We start from the raw sequence: 16,289 nt of genomic DNA on the forward strand, positions 1-16,289 counted from the left end.
GTTGTAACTGATAGAAAATTGACAACACGTATTATAAAATTTACTATTTGAATGTTAAAATTCCCCATATTGACAACCGGGTTCCGGATCATAATTTCAAATAGTAATTTTTAAAGTTTATTTTTTTCCGTGTATCCGAAAATTTTAACTAAATGTTGGCTTTTTTACGTTATTTAAAAGATAACATTGAGCTGTTAAAATTTTAATAATTATTTTAGGTGAACATTTTCACGGTAGCCAGAGATTTTTGAGATTGAAATTCCCTGACTTTTCCAGGTATTCCAGTCAAACAATTAAAAAATTCCCTGACTGTGTGTAGTAATATTAAATCATTGGAAATATTTATTTAATTTAAAATAAAATGGTATAAGTCAGTTTAATCAACAATTATTGTAATTATTGTAATAATAATAATCATTGTCGTTAAATGAAGTTTTTTTTTATTATTTGTCAATGTTCATTGTTTTTTTCTTCATTTATTAAATGAATAATTTTTTATTTTTTATTTGAAATCCATTTTTTTATATAACTTACTCTATAATAAAATATAAATAAATTTTTCATTTTCACTAGAATAAATTTCATAAATAAGAATATTTCATAGAATATTAATAAAGTATTAATGAAGTACGCGAATAATAAATATAGTGAAACTTATTAGTTCATTACTAATTTATACATTTAATGTTTTTATTTTTTTAACTTGTTAATATGGATGTTAATAGTTTGAAGATCCTGGCGATTGGTTTCGACTAAGACTTTTTTTTCTAACAGCCTTGATAATTCTAACTGCTTCAATTTTTCGCTATTGAAATCAATTTCTACTATTTTTTTTTCAAGATGATTTTACAACCGCATTCGCGCCACGTTATTTTTGAACAGTTTTGACAGATAAAATTTGTCGGATTTTTTCAGTCAAAAGAAGGAAAGTGAAAATTTTTCCAGCTTTGTGGCGAAATTCCCTGACACTTCCCTGACTTTTCCAGTATATTTATAATTCCCTGACATTTACAGGTTTTCCAGAAATGTGGCCACCATGATTTTGTTATATTCTAATGTTAACTTTATTTTGACATTTGTCAACTGAAAAATGTTGCCATTGTTGATATCATTCTATTTTACATTTTTGATGACTATCTTATTTACGCTGATATTTTTGTTGTTGTCATTCGCGTGTTCAACATGTCAATTGTTATGCACCAAATTGCGCTCATGAAAATGATAAATGCCTTAGAATAACTTTTGACTATATTTAAATTATCTAATAAATCATTAATAAAAATTTAAATTTTAAAATTGTATAATGTATATATTTGTATAAATCGATAGTCGACAATTAAGAGTTAGTAGATAAATGACACTGGTGCATTCCATATCTTATTGTAAAGTGAGAAATCGTATTTGCTTGTTTGATTTATAAAATAATTTAAACCAATGAAGTAATTTTTCCAGTTTACAATAAAATATACTAAGTACTTTATTTTCGTTTATTTATGTACTTTTAATATCACTGTTTTTTATCCTACCGCAACCCCTCAAAAATCCTTAACACTCTGCTAGCATTAAGTCAACATACAAATATTTAATTTGTTAGCATAAAGATAATATTCTGAATCTTATCGGTCAACGTAAAAAAGTTGTCAACTTATTACCTTTTTGGTATCGAAATACCAATTGCTGTTTGTCAATAAAACGTTACAAAGTGTAATGAAAAAGATACAAAAAGTTGACAAATTGTTACCATAAAGTTATTTTTGGCTATACTTCCGAGCCCCCCCTTCCTTAGATACCTCTGTAACTTTGTGAAAACTTTCTTTATACGATTACAAACAACGTACAATAGGTCTTTTTTGGCGACCAGAGCAGAAACCATAAAAAAAAATTTTTTTTTTTTTTAATTATTTTATTTACAATTTTTAGAATTTTTTTATAATATCTGAAAAATTATCTTTTTAAATCTGAAAAAAATTGAAGAACAAATAATGAAAAATAATAACAAAATGTATAAACAAATTAAACATTAATAACAAATGATTTTTTAAAAATAAATAACAACAAATTTAACATTTTTAATAATTGCAACAGTATATTTTTAATTAATTTAACATTGTAATAAATTTAACATTTTTAATAATTATAACAGTATATTTTTAAAATTACACACACACAAAATTAGTGACAAAAGGGCGAAATTTTTCACATTTATTTGTATGTAAGTATATTTTTCAGATTTGTTTGTGAAAAGAAATTTTTTTTCTCACCTCCGGGCGGAAAGCGTCAACTTTCGTCCCGCTGTGCAAAACGAAGTTGCCGCTTTCCGCCTCCGTCGAGGAGAAAAATAGTATACACTCCTCGGGAAGTAAATAAGAAAGCCTCAGATCACATGTAATTGTTGGCCGAGGCGAAGCCGAGATTTCTTACTTTACTTCCCTCGGTGTGTAATATACTATTTTTAAATTATTGTTATCAAAGAGAAAAAAAAATCAAAATTTCATAGATTCCCTTCTTAGTCGCCAAAAAATACCTATTGTACGTTGTTTCTTATGGTATTAGAAATATTTTCACAGTTACAGAGGAATCCAAGGGTGGGGGGTACGAAAGTATAGCCTTATTTTTTTGAAAACTAAAAAAGTGAACTTTTGGCTGGACATTTTTTACATCGCAAAATAAATGGCAATATTTTTTTTTGTTAAATTTTTTGACACAAAAAAGTTAACATTAGATCACTTGGGGAAGTATTGTTATTATTATTATTATTTTTATCGTTATACTGGTATTATAATCATTAAAATTATTACTATCATTAAATTTTTTTTTTAATGCTTCATAATAATTTCCCTGCAGTTAGTAATTACTAATTAATAGATATATAAATAAACTAATAAATACTACATATTTTAATTGAAATTTAAATAAATAAAATTATTTATAATTTCATGGGGAGCTTCGATAATAAAATTTTCCATGACGTATATTTATTATAATTCTATAATTTATATTAATATTATACTTAAATTATGCGGCTTGCATACATATTGTTATTGATATTAATTTATAATAGATTTTATAACAATAACTATTGCGTTTGTATTTATAGCGCAACTTTTACAAAATTTTTACATTTTATTTTGTCGAGTAGGTTCCAAAAATATTATTGGTTCACTATCTATGTGTAATAAATACAAGGCGCCGTTATGACGACAGTACTTATAATTTTTATCGGACACTAATGAAATTTCGTTCACTTTTTTAGACAATTACTTTGGTCAAGTCCGAAGATAAGAAAAATTGATGAACTCGTTTAGAAATTTTTAAAACGAAAAATTTTACTTCCATATCTTATTTGTTTATCACTTAAAAGAAGCGACAGCTTGAACCTATAGAATAAATCGAAACTAATAACTTAAGTTTTAATTTTTTGTATGGTAACTTATATCGTTTTTATGGGCTTAGAGATTTTAAAAATTATGACAAATTTCTAGTTCCATGGCTTCTTTCGGTCATTCCTTTCTAATGAAGTAGCATAACTGGACTCTGTAACAAATATATTGAAGCTGATAAAATAAATATGGTAAACAATTCACAGTTATTTGGACAGAATTCTTTTTATTTTTCAATGTTTTGTTTTCAATATTCGTTTCTGGACTTTATTAAGCACTGAAAGACATCAAAAGTTACATTGAAATACATTATCACAATAAAATAAATACTTAAATGTTACAAGAATCAGTAAAAATTTAATTTTAGATGATTTAGTTTATAAAAATTCAAAGTACGATAAAAAAATTTCAATTGGAAAAAATTAGTTACCCCAATTGTTAATAAAATACACTATAGTTTCATTTTTTTTAATTTTTAATTCATGATCATTTTAATTGACTTTACGAGGGTTTCAAATTTTTAAAATCATTAGAAATTTTGTTTCAATTACTTATTTCTTTTATAATTTTTGAATGAAGCGACAGCTTGTTTCTACAAAAAAAAAGCTGAGTAATTTTTTGCAAAACTCCAAAATATTGTGTCAAGAAGTGAATTCAGTTTAAAAATTGACTCTGAATTCGGTAAGGGTCGCAGTATTCAAAAGATTTATAGTAGACTGTAAAAAATTGGATGTGAATTCGGAGTGATTATTTTATTTAAATCCGCATTCACGCCGATTCGGAGTTTTAATATTAAAATAAACCCCCTTTAGGGGTCAATTTCACTTCCCTTCGCAGTGAATTTTACTCCAAGGGGATGAAATAAATACAGTCATTCGCTTCGCATTTACTCCGAATTCAATCCGGATTTAATCTGAATTTACTCCGCAAGTTTTTACAATGTATTAAACATTATCAAATTCAAATCTATTTTAATTGTAATATTAATTTTTATATCTTAATAATTTTCACCAATTTTATGGGAATTCAAAATCAAAAAAAATTTTTTTTATAATTGACATTGTTGAAATTTGGGTATAGTAATCGCAAATTGAAACAAATTATTTTATATAAATGTATCAAAAATGATCTTTATTAAAATGTGCGCTCAAGAATCTTTCTTCATACTTATGGGAACTTTTCCCAGAAAGTATGGGCCTATATCCCATAAGTAACCATTACCGTAACAGTATGCGATGATATTTCATAAACGTACTAGGAACGGTTACCATAAATTTCTCTCTGTGTAAAGATTAACTTATTCTTATTCCGTTTAAATTATAGTCTAAAAATTTGTCCCTCATTTTCTAAGATAGTATATGAAGACAATATGCAGAAAAACACATTGTCTTGCAGGTACTTAGAACTTGGGTTTCAAGCCTTCGTCAACCCAACTTAAAGTATACCTAAGAGTCATTAAATTCATTTCGTACTTGTTTACTTTTCCTCAATAAAGAAAAACATGTTTTGAACTTAGCATATAATAAACATCTGCGTTAGAAAATACTTATAATATTTTAACGTTATTCGAAATAATATTTTGAAGAGAATATTCATCTAGAACCAAAATATCAAATAAAATAAATATTAGTTTTTGCTTATTTCTGTAAAACCAGTAATTTTTGGTACTGAAGTTAGTCGACGTCTAATAATTTTTGAATTTTTTTTCAAAACGATAAATTATAAAAAAAAATATTTTGAAAAAATGCACTAATAGTTTTTTTAATTTTCTACACGTGTATATTTTTCTTTTTTTGTAATCGATTTGTTGAAAAAAAAATCCAAACATTGATGTGATACTGAAGTTAGCCGACGCCTAATAATTTTTGAATTTATTTTCAAAACGATAAATTATAAAAAAAAAATACTTTGAAAAATTGCACTAATAGCTCTTTTATTTTTCTACATGTGCATATTTTTAGTTTTTCTTTTTTTTTTGTAGACGTATTGAAAAAAAGTTCTGAAACAAAATTGTTACTTGTCCGTAAACTCCAGAATCATAATTATTTAGATAATTAAAGTTTTAAATTTTAAATAAATGTACAGTAATACACATGTTCATGTAACAAGATCGTACTAAATTTCCAATGAGGTCGTTTTGAACATGAATCATAGAATATTCCCTAGTTCATTACATTTTAGTATACATTGATATGATTCATTATTAGGGGGGCGTAAAAAAATAATTAAAAATAAATTACACGTTTACGAGTTTTTTAAAAAAATAAACATATTTAAAAGTTTAAATGACTATACTGCAAGTAATTAATAGGTAAAAAAATTAATTTAGAAAGTAAAATATTTTTTTGTCGTTCGTAATTGTCCGGAAGTCACGGAAGAAATTTAAAGTGACACTTTAATAAAGTAAGGACGTGTTATATTTAAAATCAGTCGAAAGGAACGCTTGAAACGTGACTTATTTTATTTATAAAATAATATATATATATAAATATATGTACCTACAGCCAGGATAACAAGTACGTTATCAGCGACACCTGGGGGAAAAATCAAAGTAACAGAGTGGGGAGTTTCATTGCCCTTTCGTCTGTATACGTTTTGTAAATCGATCCAGTACATCAGCACTTACACAGGTAGGGTAGAGTTTTACTGGATGCCTGGAAAAAAAAGAGGGGGGTAATCTTCCGGTTGGAAATAGTACTTAGTTACTTCTACCATCAGTTTATACTTTACTTACGTTAGTAAACATCTTACTCCTGTTGTTTGTGTATATTTAAGTTTCATTTATATTCAAAAAAATTGTTTTTATTTTTTTAATACAAAATTAAATATTTAAAATTTTGAATTTTATTTTTAACTGATTGTAAATAAATAATATTTTAAAAACAATTTATCAAGTTCATTAAACTTTATATACATAAATATATAATTATATTTATATATATGTGGAGTATAGTATCGTGATTATTTTGTTCTGATGTTCTGTGATTTAACTGAAGTAATTAATTTTTAAAATAAATTTATATTTATAATTAATTGAATATTTAAAATGTAAAAATTATAAATAAAACGCGCGATTTGTTTTAAAAATAAAAATAATAATTAATTTAAAAAATAGTTTAAGGAAAATATAAAACTATGGACAGTTATGCAGAACTTTGTGGATTTATGGACGCTAAATTACCTGGTAACTTGATGAGAAAAAGGTCATTTGTTTCGTGGAAAACTTGGCGTCGACATTGGTGCACTGTACGTAAATTAGGACTTGGTCTAGGTGCTGAAGTACAACTGGAGCGTGGTCTTACTATTGATGGTTTGAATGCATACCGGAATACTATTAAAATTCCATCGGATTCAGTGATATGCCGTACAGAGTCGAGAACGAAATCGTTTGCGTTTGGCATTTTTCCTGCAAAAGAAAGAAAACCGCTGCTTTATTTAAGTGGAATGTCTGAATCAGAAACCCAGAGGTGGATGGCTAATATTAGAGAATTATTGAAACCTCGAAGATATCGTTTTGTTGAAGGAACTTTCAATATTTCGATGGTTGATAACACGCATTCAAGATCATCTGGTTTAACTGGTAATAAATATTTATATTTACTATAGGGTAGAGGTACCATTTGTGGCCACTGCTCCATTTTTGGACATTTAATACTTTATTTTAATTAATGAAAAAGTATAAAATAAAATTTCTATAGCAATAGTGTGATAAAAGTTCCTGTGTACACATTTTTAAAATTAATTATGACATTGCGCTTTTTAAAAGATAATGTATTTAAATTTTTCAAGTGTCCAAAACTGGATCAAAAGCGGTATCTCTACCCTATGTCATTTAGACAGTGCCTGCTACTTTTTTTAAATTTTCAATGAAAATTCTGATGAGGGAATTTAAATTTTGAAAATTGATTTAAAAAAAGGTAAAGCTTTAATTGAAACAAGAAAATTTCACTGAGATTTAAAAAAAAATATTTACAGTTGATATCAATTAGGAGTTAAAAGAAATTTAGAAAATGAATTTCAGTAAAATCTTCAGGGCTTATAATTTTGAATGTCAAATTTTTTAGGCTAAAATTTATTTACCAAATTTCGTATAATTCCTAATTGATAGCGACTGTGAGTAATTTTTTTAAAAATCTGTTGGCAAAATTTTGTATTTTCAATTTATGCTTTAATGTTTTGAAGTTTATTAATACAATTTTAATCATAGTGACCACGGATTTTTGAAACTGAAATTCCCTGACTTTTATAGAAATTCCAGTCAAATAATTAAAAAATTCCCTGACCATATGTAGTAATATTAAATCATTGGAAAAATTTTTCTAGCTGTGTGACGAAATTCTCTGACTTTTTCCTGGATTTTTCGGTATATTTATAGTTTCCTAACTTTTCCAGGTATTCCAGTCGAATAATTTAAAAATTCCCTGATTTTTTTCAGTATATTTATAATTCCCTGACTTTTCCAAGTATTTCAGTCAAATCATTAAAACATTTCCTGATTTTTCCAGTATATTTATAATTCCCTGACTTTTCCAGAAATTCCAGTCAAATAATTAAGGAATTCCCTGACTTTTTCCTGAATTTCTCAGTATATTTACAATTTCCTGATTTTTCTAGGTATTCCAATTAAATAATTAAAACATTCCCTGACTTTTCCCTGATTTTCTAAGTATATTTATAATTCCCTGAGTTTTTCAGGAATTCCAGTCGAATAATTAAAGAATTCCCTGACGTTTCTCTATCTTTTCCAAGTATTTCAGTCAAATAATTAGAAAATTTCCTGACTCTTACCTGGATTTTTCAGTATATCTATAATTTTCTTGACTTTTCCAGGAATTCCAGTCAAATAATTAAAGAATTCCCTGACTTTTTCCTGAATTTCTCAGTATATTTACAATTTCCTGACTTTTATAGGTATTCCAATTAAATAATTAAAACATTCCCGGACTTTTTCCTGATTTTCTCAGTATATTTATAATTCCCTGACTTTTCCAGGAATTCCAGTCAAATAATTAAAAAATTTCCTGACCATATGTAATATTAAATCATTGTAAAAATCAAGTAAAAATTTTTCCAATGTGATGAAATTCCCTGACATTTCCAGGTTTTCCCAAAATGTGGCCACCAAGACTAAAATTTTAATCTGTTATAACAATTCAAGGTCATTGAATATTTTAAAAAGTGGGACTGTCTGAGAATGTCCTTAAAATAATGAATTTTCTAAATATTTATTTATTTCCAGGTCTACATGGAGACTTGGTCGCCAGTCGTTGCGGTATTTTCATAAAAGACGTTCATACTGGAAATATAATCGAGCATTTAGAGTGGACTGAAATGAACCAATTTAATTTATCAACAATTGGTCACCCAGATGACGTTAAACGAATTTGTGTTATTCATACAACCAAATCATTTCGCGGTGGTATTGGTGAACTGAATATATTTTGTTTAAATGCAAGTCAATTATTACAGAGTTTAGTAAAACAAGGCCGTGAGCCTCGACAACACAGCAATAAAATTGAAATAATTCGACCTTTAAGTTTAAGCGAAGGTGACTTAAGATTTACAAATGACAATGAGTTGGGAAATTTGACTATTAATAGTAAAGTTGTCTCAAGTCTTGCTAATGCTGAACTTTTATTATTAAAACCAAGGTTGGAACGTGAGGGAAAGTTTGTGTTTAATGAGATTAGTGATTCTGGTAAAACATTCAGAAAAATAAACGAGGATACAATAGATTATTACATAAGAGCAGTTGACAATGTTTACGAGACAGAGCCTGCTAATTTATCAAATATCAGTGCCAGTTTAGAAGAACTCGAGGAACCTTTACACAAAAGAGTGTCTAATTTATCAGTAGCTTCGGGTATTTACGAAGAAATTGTTGAGACTAATTATGATAATAAACTTAGCATGGATAGTTTACATGTTTATGAAAATCTTAGTGACATTAAATTTAATTATTATAACAAAAGTCGTATTCCACCTCCACTGCCGCCACGAATACGTTGTGGTTCAGACTCTTCTAAAAGTGGGATATTTAGTGACGACGAGTTACATCATGAGGAAAATTTTAAATCATTGACATCAAGTGACATAACGGGATCTCCTCAGCAAAAAATTTTAATGCCAATTAACACGACCTCCGAACACTCTGATTATGTTCCAATGTCTCCGAGGCCCAAAGACATTGTTGTAGAACAGGAAAACAAAAAAATTGTCTCTCATGAAGAAGACATTTATATGGTCATGCGATAAAATATATAGAAAATTTTATAAATACGCTAATTCGCTTTGTTACGTTTAAAAAAAAAATTGTATTATTATTATTATTATTATGGCCTCCGTGATAATTATTTCAATTGGCCTATTTTTTATGGTAAAAGTTATAGTGCCAAGTATAGTAAATTTTTTTTTGAATATTTAAAAAAATATAAGTAAAGAAAATTAATTTTCGTAAATTATCTAAAGTTTACGATTTACCAAATATTTATATTTATTAAATGAATTTTATGGCAATTTTGCAAAAAGTATTTAAATTTCTACCGCTCAAATTATTATATATACATACAAATATATAAAATAATATCTCATATCATTCAGGAAAATGAAGTACAAATATTTCTAAATAAAAAATTCTTCAAATTTATATTTTTTTTTTCTTTAATCGAAGATTTTACTTTAAAATTCCAAATTATATATAAAAAAAAAGTTATACATATCAATATCCCAAGTAGTACACTTGGCTTTGCGACTAAGACAGCAAATAAAATCTGTGTCGGCATATCGATAAGGGCGCGAAATACTGATAAGATAATGAAAATTGATGACGTCATGGCACGAAAACCGGCTGAAAGTAAATTATAAATATTTACCAAATAAGTAATCTGTAGAACTTGTCAATTAGATAAACTTTTATGAACATGAGAAATTAATCTAATTTATGTTAGGTGTTTTTCATAAAAAATATATCTACAAGTCGGCAATATGAAATATAATCGTCTTTATAGTTTAATTATTTTTTTTTAACTTATGTCACATGACTAAAAAGAACGAAAATTTTCTACGACTCCAAGACCAACATTTATATGTCTGATATATTTTAAAAAAAAATTGGCTTTGAGGAATACCTCAGATACAGAATAATCTTGTAGCAATCTTGCCCAAGCCTGGTCACAAGTACACTAGTTGTCTATGTTTTTATGGTGTGCCGTCAACTGATCCCAACAATTTTATACCACAAGTGATCCCTACAAATTGATCCCATTGACATCTGATCCCATCAACAATTGATCGTTAATTGATTTTTATCAACAACTAATTTGTGTTTACAACAGTGAATTTTAATTACTCATGTCATAGTAATTAATTAATAATTGATTATTTTATAAATTCGTCAGTGGGGTCAGTTGTCTGTGGGATCAATTATCGTGTGATTACTTGCCGGGGATCAGTTGTCATGGAACCAAAATTGTGTACTTCAAGAAGCGCGCAAGAATATTGAATATATCTTGCTCAAGGTGCATTGGTACAGTGACTTGAGCTAATCTTGTGCCAGATTTGCTCGAGAAGTGTCATATTATCCTGGGGTAGGAGTGAGATATATTAATGATAAAATATGACGCTGAAGCAGATCTAGCCAAGATATGCGTTAATGTCTGCAAGTAATTTCTGGTACAAAATACGCGTAAATAACTTTACTAACACATGAGCAAGACATCTTCAATATTTTTTTGTTCAATATCATGTGCAAGTCCTACAAAATCTCGTCTTAGAATCTTGCATTAATTAGGGTGGCCACAAAGAAATGATTTAAAAATTCCCTATTTCCCGGTTTTTCTAGTAAAGTTTTTCACATTTTTCCCTGATTCAGAAATTTTATTGGTATCATTAAGATATTCAAAGTTTCCATTATATTTTCAGTGTCGATAATTAAATTTGGTGATTAAATCATAAGAGAAATAAAAAAAAAGTCAATAAAATAAATTAATATGGTCTACTTTAGATTATTCGATGTTGAAATATTTAATAAGAAATTTTATGATTAAAATAAATTCAAAATACACAGTCACAAAAATTAAGGGATATTAAAAAAATTTCAAATTTTTAAGTGATTTTCCCCAGGTTGTAACTCGAAGAAATTTATTCAAGCCCAGAGACCATTTTTAGACGAGCAAGAATTTGGAAAATTTTTTTTTCGATGGTTTTCTTAGGATTACTCTAGGACCATGCATAGTAAAAAATTTTAAGACCACATCAGAAAACTAGACTCTTGAAGCTACAATTTGTCTTTTTTGTTTTTGTTGTACGACAATTTTCTCTCGAGTTACAACCCGTAGAAGATCACTTAAAAATTTGAGATTTTTTTAATATCCCTTAATTTTTTTGACTGGTGTATTATTGAAAAATTTAAAATTTATAACTGTCGCAATTAAATTCCCGGATACTTTTCGAAATCCTCTGACATTTCCCGGTAGCATTAAATTTCCAATATTCCCAGTTTGGGGCCACTCTGATTAATATCTTGCGATCAATTGATAGGTATATAAAGTCGTAGACACCCAGTGGTCTTTCCCTAGATATTTTCATAAAAATACTACAAGTCCACTACTAAATTGTCTTCTATACGTTATTTTGGGCAAGTCCATGTAGTACCTATCAAGAGATTGCGATCAGTGTCTTGACCAGCAACTTTTGATGGAAATTGTTTCATGGGAAAATCAACGGTCTTTTTTAAGACGCCTTTATGACATCTCGAAAGTGTGTCTGTGCTACTTGGGTATATTTATAAAAAAAAATTATCTTGTAAAATAAACGATAGTAAAGTGAGCGGACATCTGACAATTTTAAAAACTTAGAAATAGTAAATAAAAATGTTTATAAAATAAAAATAAAAAATGCATTTTTAGACAATTCAAAATTCAGTGCATGCATTTTTAAAAATTTTATTATTTTAATTGTTTAATTTTTTTATATGTAATTAAATAATTGTCGTATGTCTGTTACATTTACACTCATGTAAAATAAAGCTTCTATTCTATTTTTTGTTTTTCATAATCATATGTATTAATAATAACTATTCACTGCCTTTTGCTCTGTGCCTATATATATATATATAAATAAATATCATTTTTGTAATATCTATCAACATTCCAAAAGAACGAATACTTAATCACTTAAGGCGTCGAGAAAATGAAAAATTATTTAAATAAACATAATTTATTACTTAAAAAATTAAAAAATACTTTGTTTTGCTTAATTATTTAAATATTAAAACTGTTTATATTTAAGTATTATAATTAAATTAAACAGTTTTGATTTTAAGTGGGAAACGGGTCTGAGACAAAAAAAGAGGGTATTTTTGTGATTTTTTTTTTAGAGTGCCTTCGTTATTAAAATTCTTAAAGTTTGTGACATTATTAAGCATCACTCCAAGAATGTTCTGCTAAATTTTCATAAAAAAATATTGAAAAATAAGCCAGTGGTAGTGGGGAGAGACGAGTCACCTCAAAAAAAGTCTCTATGCCGTAGGCAGGATAACTCATGACTGCTTCATCTGAAATCAAAAAACCAGAAGGTTTCTTTAGTACATAAGTTTATCTTGGATTTGAACGAAGGATTTCTTTTTTCAATAACTACTTATTTTTTAATTAAACAAAAGGAGCAATTTTTGGTAAAAATCAGAGTTCTTTTATTGCACCTTTATCAAAAATGAATATTTTGTTTATTCTTTCGTTCAAATCCAAGATAAACTTATGTACTAAAGAAATCTTTTTGGTTTTTTGATTTCAGATGAGGCACTCTGATTAAAAATGCTCATTGAAAAGTATTGAAAATTATTTCAATTCTTTTCAATCCATACGGAGATTTTGAAAAATATTGCATGGAATTTAAATTTCGATCGTTTGAATACTTTCTAATTCTTATAATGGAATTCAAAAGTCTTGAAAAGAATTCAATCTGTCATCATTTTAAAAACAGATTCAGAAAGATTGGAAAATGTCAATTCATTTTAATTATTTAAGTTCAAGCCATAATTGGAAATATGGAACTATTTTAGTATTGAGGGAAATTCAGAAAGATTAAAAACTGTCAATTCATTTGAATTTTTTTCAATCCCACACGTGACTCAAATTGTGAAATTATTTTGTTATTGAGAAGTACTCAGAAAGATTGAAAATGTCAATTCATTTGAATCTTTTTCAATCCAACTCTTACCCCGAAGTATGGAACTATTTTGGTATTGAGGAAGATTTAGAAACATCGAAAACTGTCAATTTATTCGAATTTTTTTCAATACTACTCGTGACCCTAAAATTCGAACATTTTTTGTTATTGACGAGGATTCAGAAAGATTAAAAATATCAATTGATTCGAATCTTTTCAATTCTTTGGAAGTTTAGAAATTCTTATATTATTTTTAGATTTAATATAATTGAAAAGTATTAATTTTATGTCCAGATTAAAACCTTGTGGAATAGAATTTATTCAAAAGTATTCAATTTCCATTTTTTTCAATACTTTTCAATGAGTATTTTTAATCAGGGCAATCATGGAGACTTTTTTTTAAGTGACTCGTCTCTCCCCACTACCGCTGGCTTATTTTTCAATATTTTTTTATGAAAATTTAGAAGAATATTCTTGGATTGATGCTTAATAATGTCACAAATTTCAAGACTTTCAATAACGAAGGTACTCTGAAAAAAAAAATCACAAAAATGATCTTTTTGTATCTCAGACCCGTTTCCCCTCTTAAGTAAAATAAAATATTTGTTAAAAAGTGAATAAAAATGTGATAGAAATTACTGCTATTAAATTTATTTATTTAAAAATCTGCTCATTGTTTAAATTAAACATTCTAATAATTAATTTGTTGTTAATTGTAAATTACATATAATAAAAACTTATAATAATGATGTAATATAATTTAATACTTAACATATTATTCAATCTCCCAGTAAGCAAATAGAAAAATATATATTTATAAAAAAGTATTTAAGAATTAGCGTGTTTGAGTACATGCTCACGAGCTTTCTTCTCGAATTCACTTTTATAAAATCGATATTCATTTGCGATAGCCGGCATCAACGGATCATCTGGATTCGGATGGCCCAGTAATGATTGGACAGCAACAAAAATATTTTCTAATGTAAATGTTGGATTCCAGCTACCGTTTGGTGGCATTTTTAATAAATCCATACAAATTCTTCCACCGTTATCGATATTTGGATGGTAAACAGGCGTTAGAAATTTTATTCTCGGTGGTTCAAATGGATAAGAATCATCAACTTCTACTTCTAATTTAAATAATCCGCCTTCATACGGGCTACCACTTGGACCCAAAATAGTTACGATCAAATGATTTATCTTGTCATCTTTTTGATAACAAGCTATACCTTCTGGCGGATTTTGCGTAAGTTTGGCAAGTTCTCTTGTCAATCTATTATTTACTCGTGGCATTTTCTCAGTATCTATTTATTGTCAAATAAATTTTTTAGTTCGTCTGATTAAAATAAAATCATTTTATTACAATAAAATGTAACTTACCCTGTATACAAATTTTTTTTTAAATTATTACGTTTACTTGTTTATCTTCTCAATAATGGCTAGCGGTTAATTTATAAACAAAGCACATGAGGTCATGAGGTATATTATTGTGTATATTACATCATAGTTACTGTAGGTGGCGCCATGAATGTGTAAAAAATTTGCTTGTATATATTTGAAAAAGATTTTCATGTGCTGACGCCTGAAGTTTGTTTTGATCACGTGACAGATTTTTAAATTTCGCGCTATAAGTCAGATGGGTATTGTTGAAATAAATATGAGATTAATTACTTTATATTGATTGAGAAATCGGTATTGACTAGTATGTAAGTCGATTATTCTAGCATTTACTTTTTTTCAAACATTTCATCTCTAACACTTCTAATGCCTGAAGTAAGTGAAAGGCGAGGGTGGCAAACACGCCTGTTTTTCACCAGATCTGCATCTGAATACTAAATTTTTTTCTCTGGGAGAAAACCGACACACGCATATTTTTATGATACTGAATTGAGTTGACATCTAATAATTTTTTGATTTTTTTCAAAATGGTAAATTATAAAAACAAAAAATATTTAGAAAAATTGCCCCTATAGTTTTGTTAATTTTCTCAATGTGCATATTTTTAGTTTATTTGTAATTGATATTGGAAAAAAATCAGATAATTTTTGATTGTCTGTCAATTTCAGGATCATTTATTTTTATCGTTTGTTTTCTTCTAAAAGAAAAGAAAGAATTTCTTCCCTCTCTAATTCTAAACAGGGCAGGAATTTAACTTTTTGGTGCAGTTAGGGTAAAAATACTGGTATTGGGCCCAAGACAATTCATCCCTCGAGAACTCATCCCTGTGACAATTCTACTCTTTTTTAACTTCCCGCTAAGAAAATTGAAAATTTTCAAAAATTCGGGAAGTTATTGGTTTCGGTTCGATTTTCGAAAATCGAATTTCTATCAGATCTTGACGTTTTGAGGTCTTAGGAAGCTATTCTGACTAATTTCAAGATGATGACCGAGTGTATGTACCGTCACAGAAAGGTCTATTAGAAGTTTGATTACAATTACAAAGCCAATAGTCCTTGGTCTCTTTCACCCGGAACTTGATGGGTCGTAATTTTATCTTAAGGAAGATGTTCCTGTGAGTGCCGTCACAAATGGGCTGGCTTTTGCTTTGCCCACACAGACATCACTGCTAGTCTTTGCCGGCTTCAATCCTCATTCTAAACGGCTTCTTGTCGTAGGGTTTCCCGTTTTCCTACTGGTTCTGGACAGTAAAGAATCCTTGGAGTTCGTTGACGGGAATCTCGGGTTCCTTCTTCTCTTTCGTTGAGTACCGAACTACTTTAGCCTGAATTTTAAAAATTAATTTAA

The 16,289-nt window shown here is 27.8% G+C and overlaps 2 protein-coding genes and 1 long non-coding RNA gene across 7 annotated transcripts; 1 reads left to right on the plus strand and 2 right to left on the minus strand.

Moving 5' to 3' along the window:
- Positions 1–2,944: 2,944 nt before the first annotated feature.
- On the minus strand, positions 2,945–6,700 carry LOC130665030 (uncharacterized). The gene is made up of 3 exons (XR_008989501.1): positions 6,562–6,700; positions 5,879–6,034; positions 2,945–3,534 (listed from the first exon to the last, which is right to left on the minus strand). It is a non-coding gene; the product is annotated as an uncharacterized LOC130665030 (long non-coding RNA).
- On the plus strand, positions 5,993–12,163 carry LOC130665027 (uncharacterized). Of its 5 annotated transcripts, none has more exons than XM_057465271.1 (3): positions 5,993–6,010; positions 6,496–6,960; positions 8,620–12,163. In XM_057465271.1, the coding sequence occupies exons 2-3, from the start codon at positions 6,516–6,518 to the stop codon at positions 9,633–9,635; spliced, it is 1,461 nt and encodes a 486-aa protein (XP_057321254.1). In that variant the 5' UTR covers positions 5,993–6,010; positions 6,496–6,515; the 3' UTR covers positions 9,636–12,163. The 5 variants fall into 5 exon arrangements, with proteins under 5 accessions (XP_057321254.1, XP_057321251.1, XP_057321253.1 ...); XM_057465268.1 differs by having other exon boundaries at positions 5,995–6,114; XM_057465270.1 differs by lacking the exon at positions 5,993–6,010 and adding an exon at positions 6,149–6,428.
- Positions 12,164–12,293: 130 nt separating this feature from the next.
- Positions 12,294–15,060, minus strand: LOC130665029 (ubiquitin-conjugating enzyme E2 T-like). Its single transcript, XM_057465272.1, has 2 exons — positions 14,925–15,060; positions 12,294–14,848 (listed from the first exon to the last, which is right to left on the minus strand). The coding sequence occupies exon 2, from the start codon at positions 14,835–14,837 to the stop codon at positions 14,373–14,375; it is 465 nt and encodes a 154-aa protein (XP_057321255.1). The 5' UTR covers positions 14,838–14,848; positions 14,925–15,060; the 3' UTR covers positions 12,294–14,372.
- Between the last annotated feature and the right edge of the window lie 1,229 nt (positions 15,061–16,289).

Source organism: Microplitis mediator, chromosome 3, assembly GCF_029852145.1.
Source record: "Microplitis mediator isolate UGA2020A chromosome 3, iyMicMedi2.1, whole genome shotgun sequence".
NCBI classification, from domain to species: Eukaryota; Metazoa; Arthropoda; class Insecta; order Hymenoptera; family Braconidae; genus Microplitis; species Microplitis mediator.

What these genes read in the sequence shown, in the direction of transcription:
- LOC130665027 (XM_057465271.1), top strand. Translation starts at nt 6,516, where the DNA reads ATGGACAGTTATGCAGAACTTTGTGGATTTATGGACGCTAAATTACCT. An exon ending in AAGATCATCTGGTTTAACTG is followed by an intron (nt 6,961 to 8,619) that starts GTAATAAATATT and finishes ATTTATTTCCAG; the next exon opens with GTCTACATGGAGACTTGGTC.
- LOC130665029 (XM_057465272.1), bottom strand. Translation starts at nt 14,837, where the DNA reads ATGCCACGAGTAAATAATAGATTGACAAGAGAACTTGCCAAACTTACG.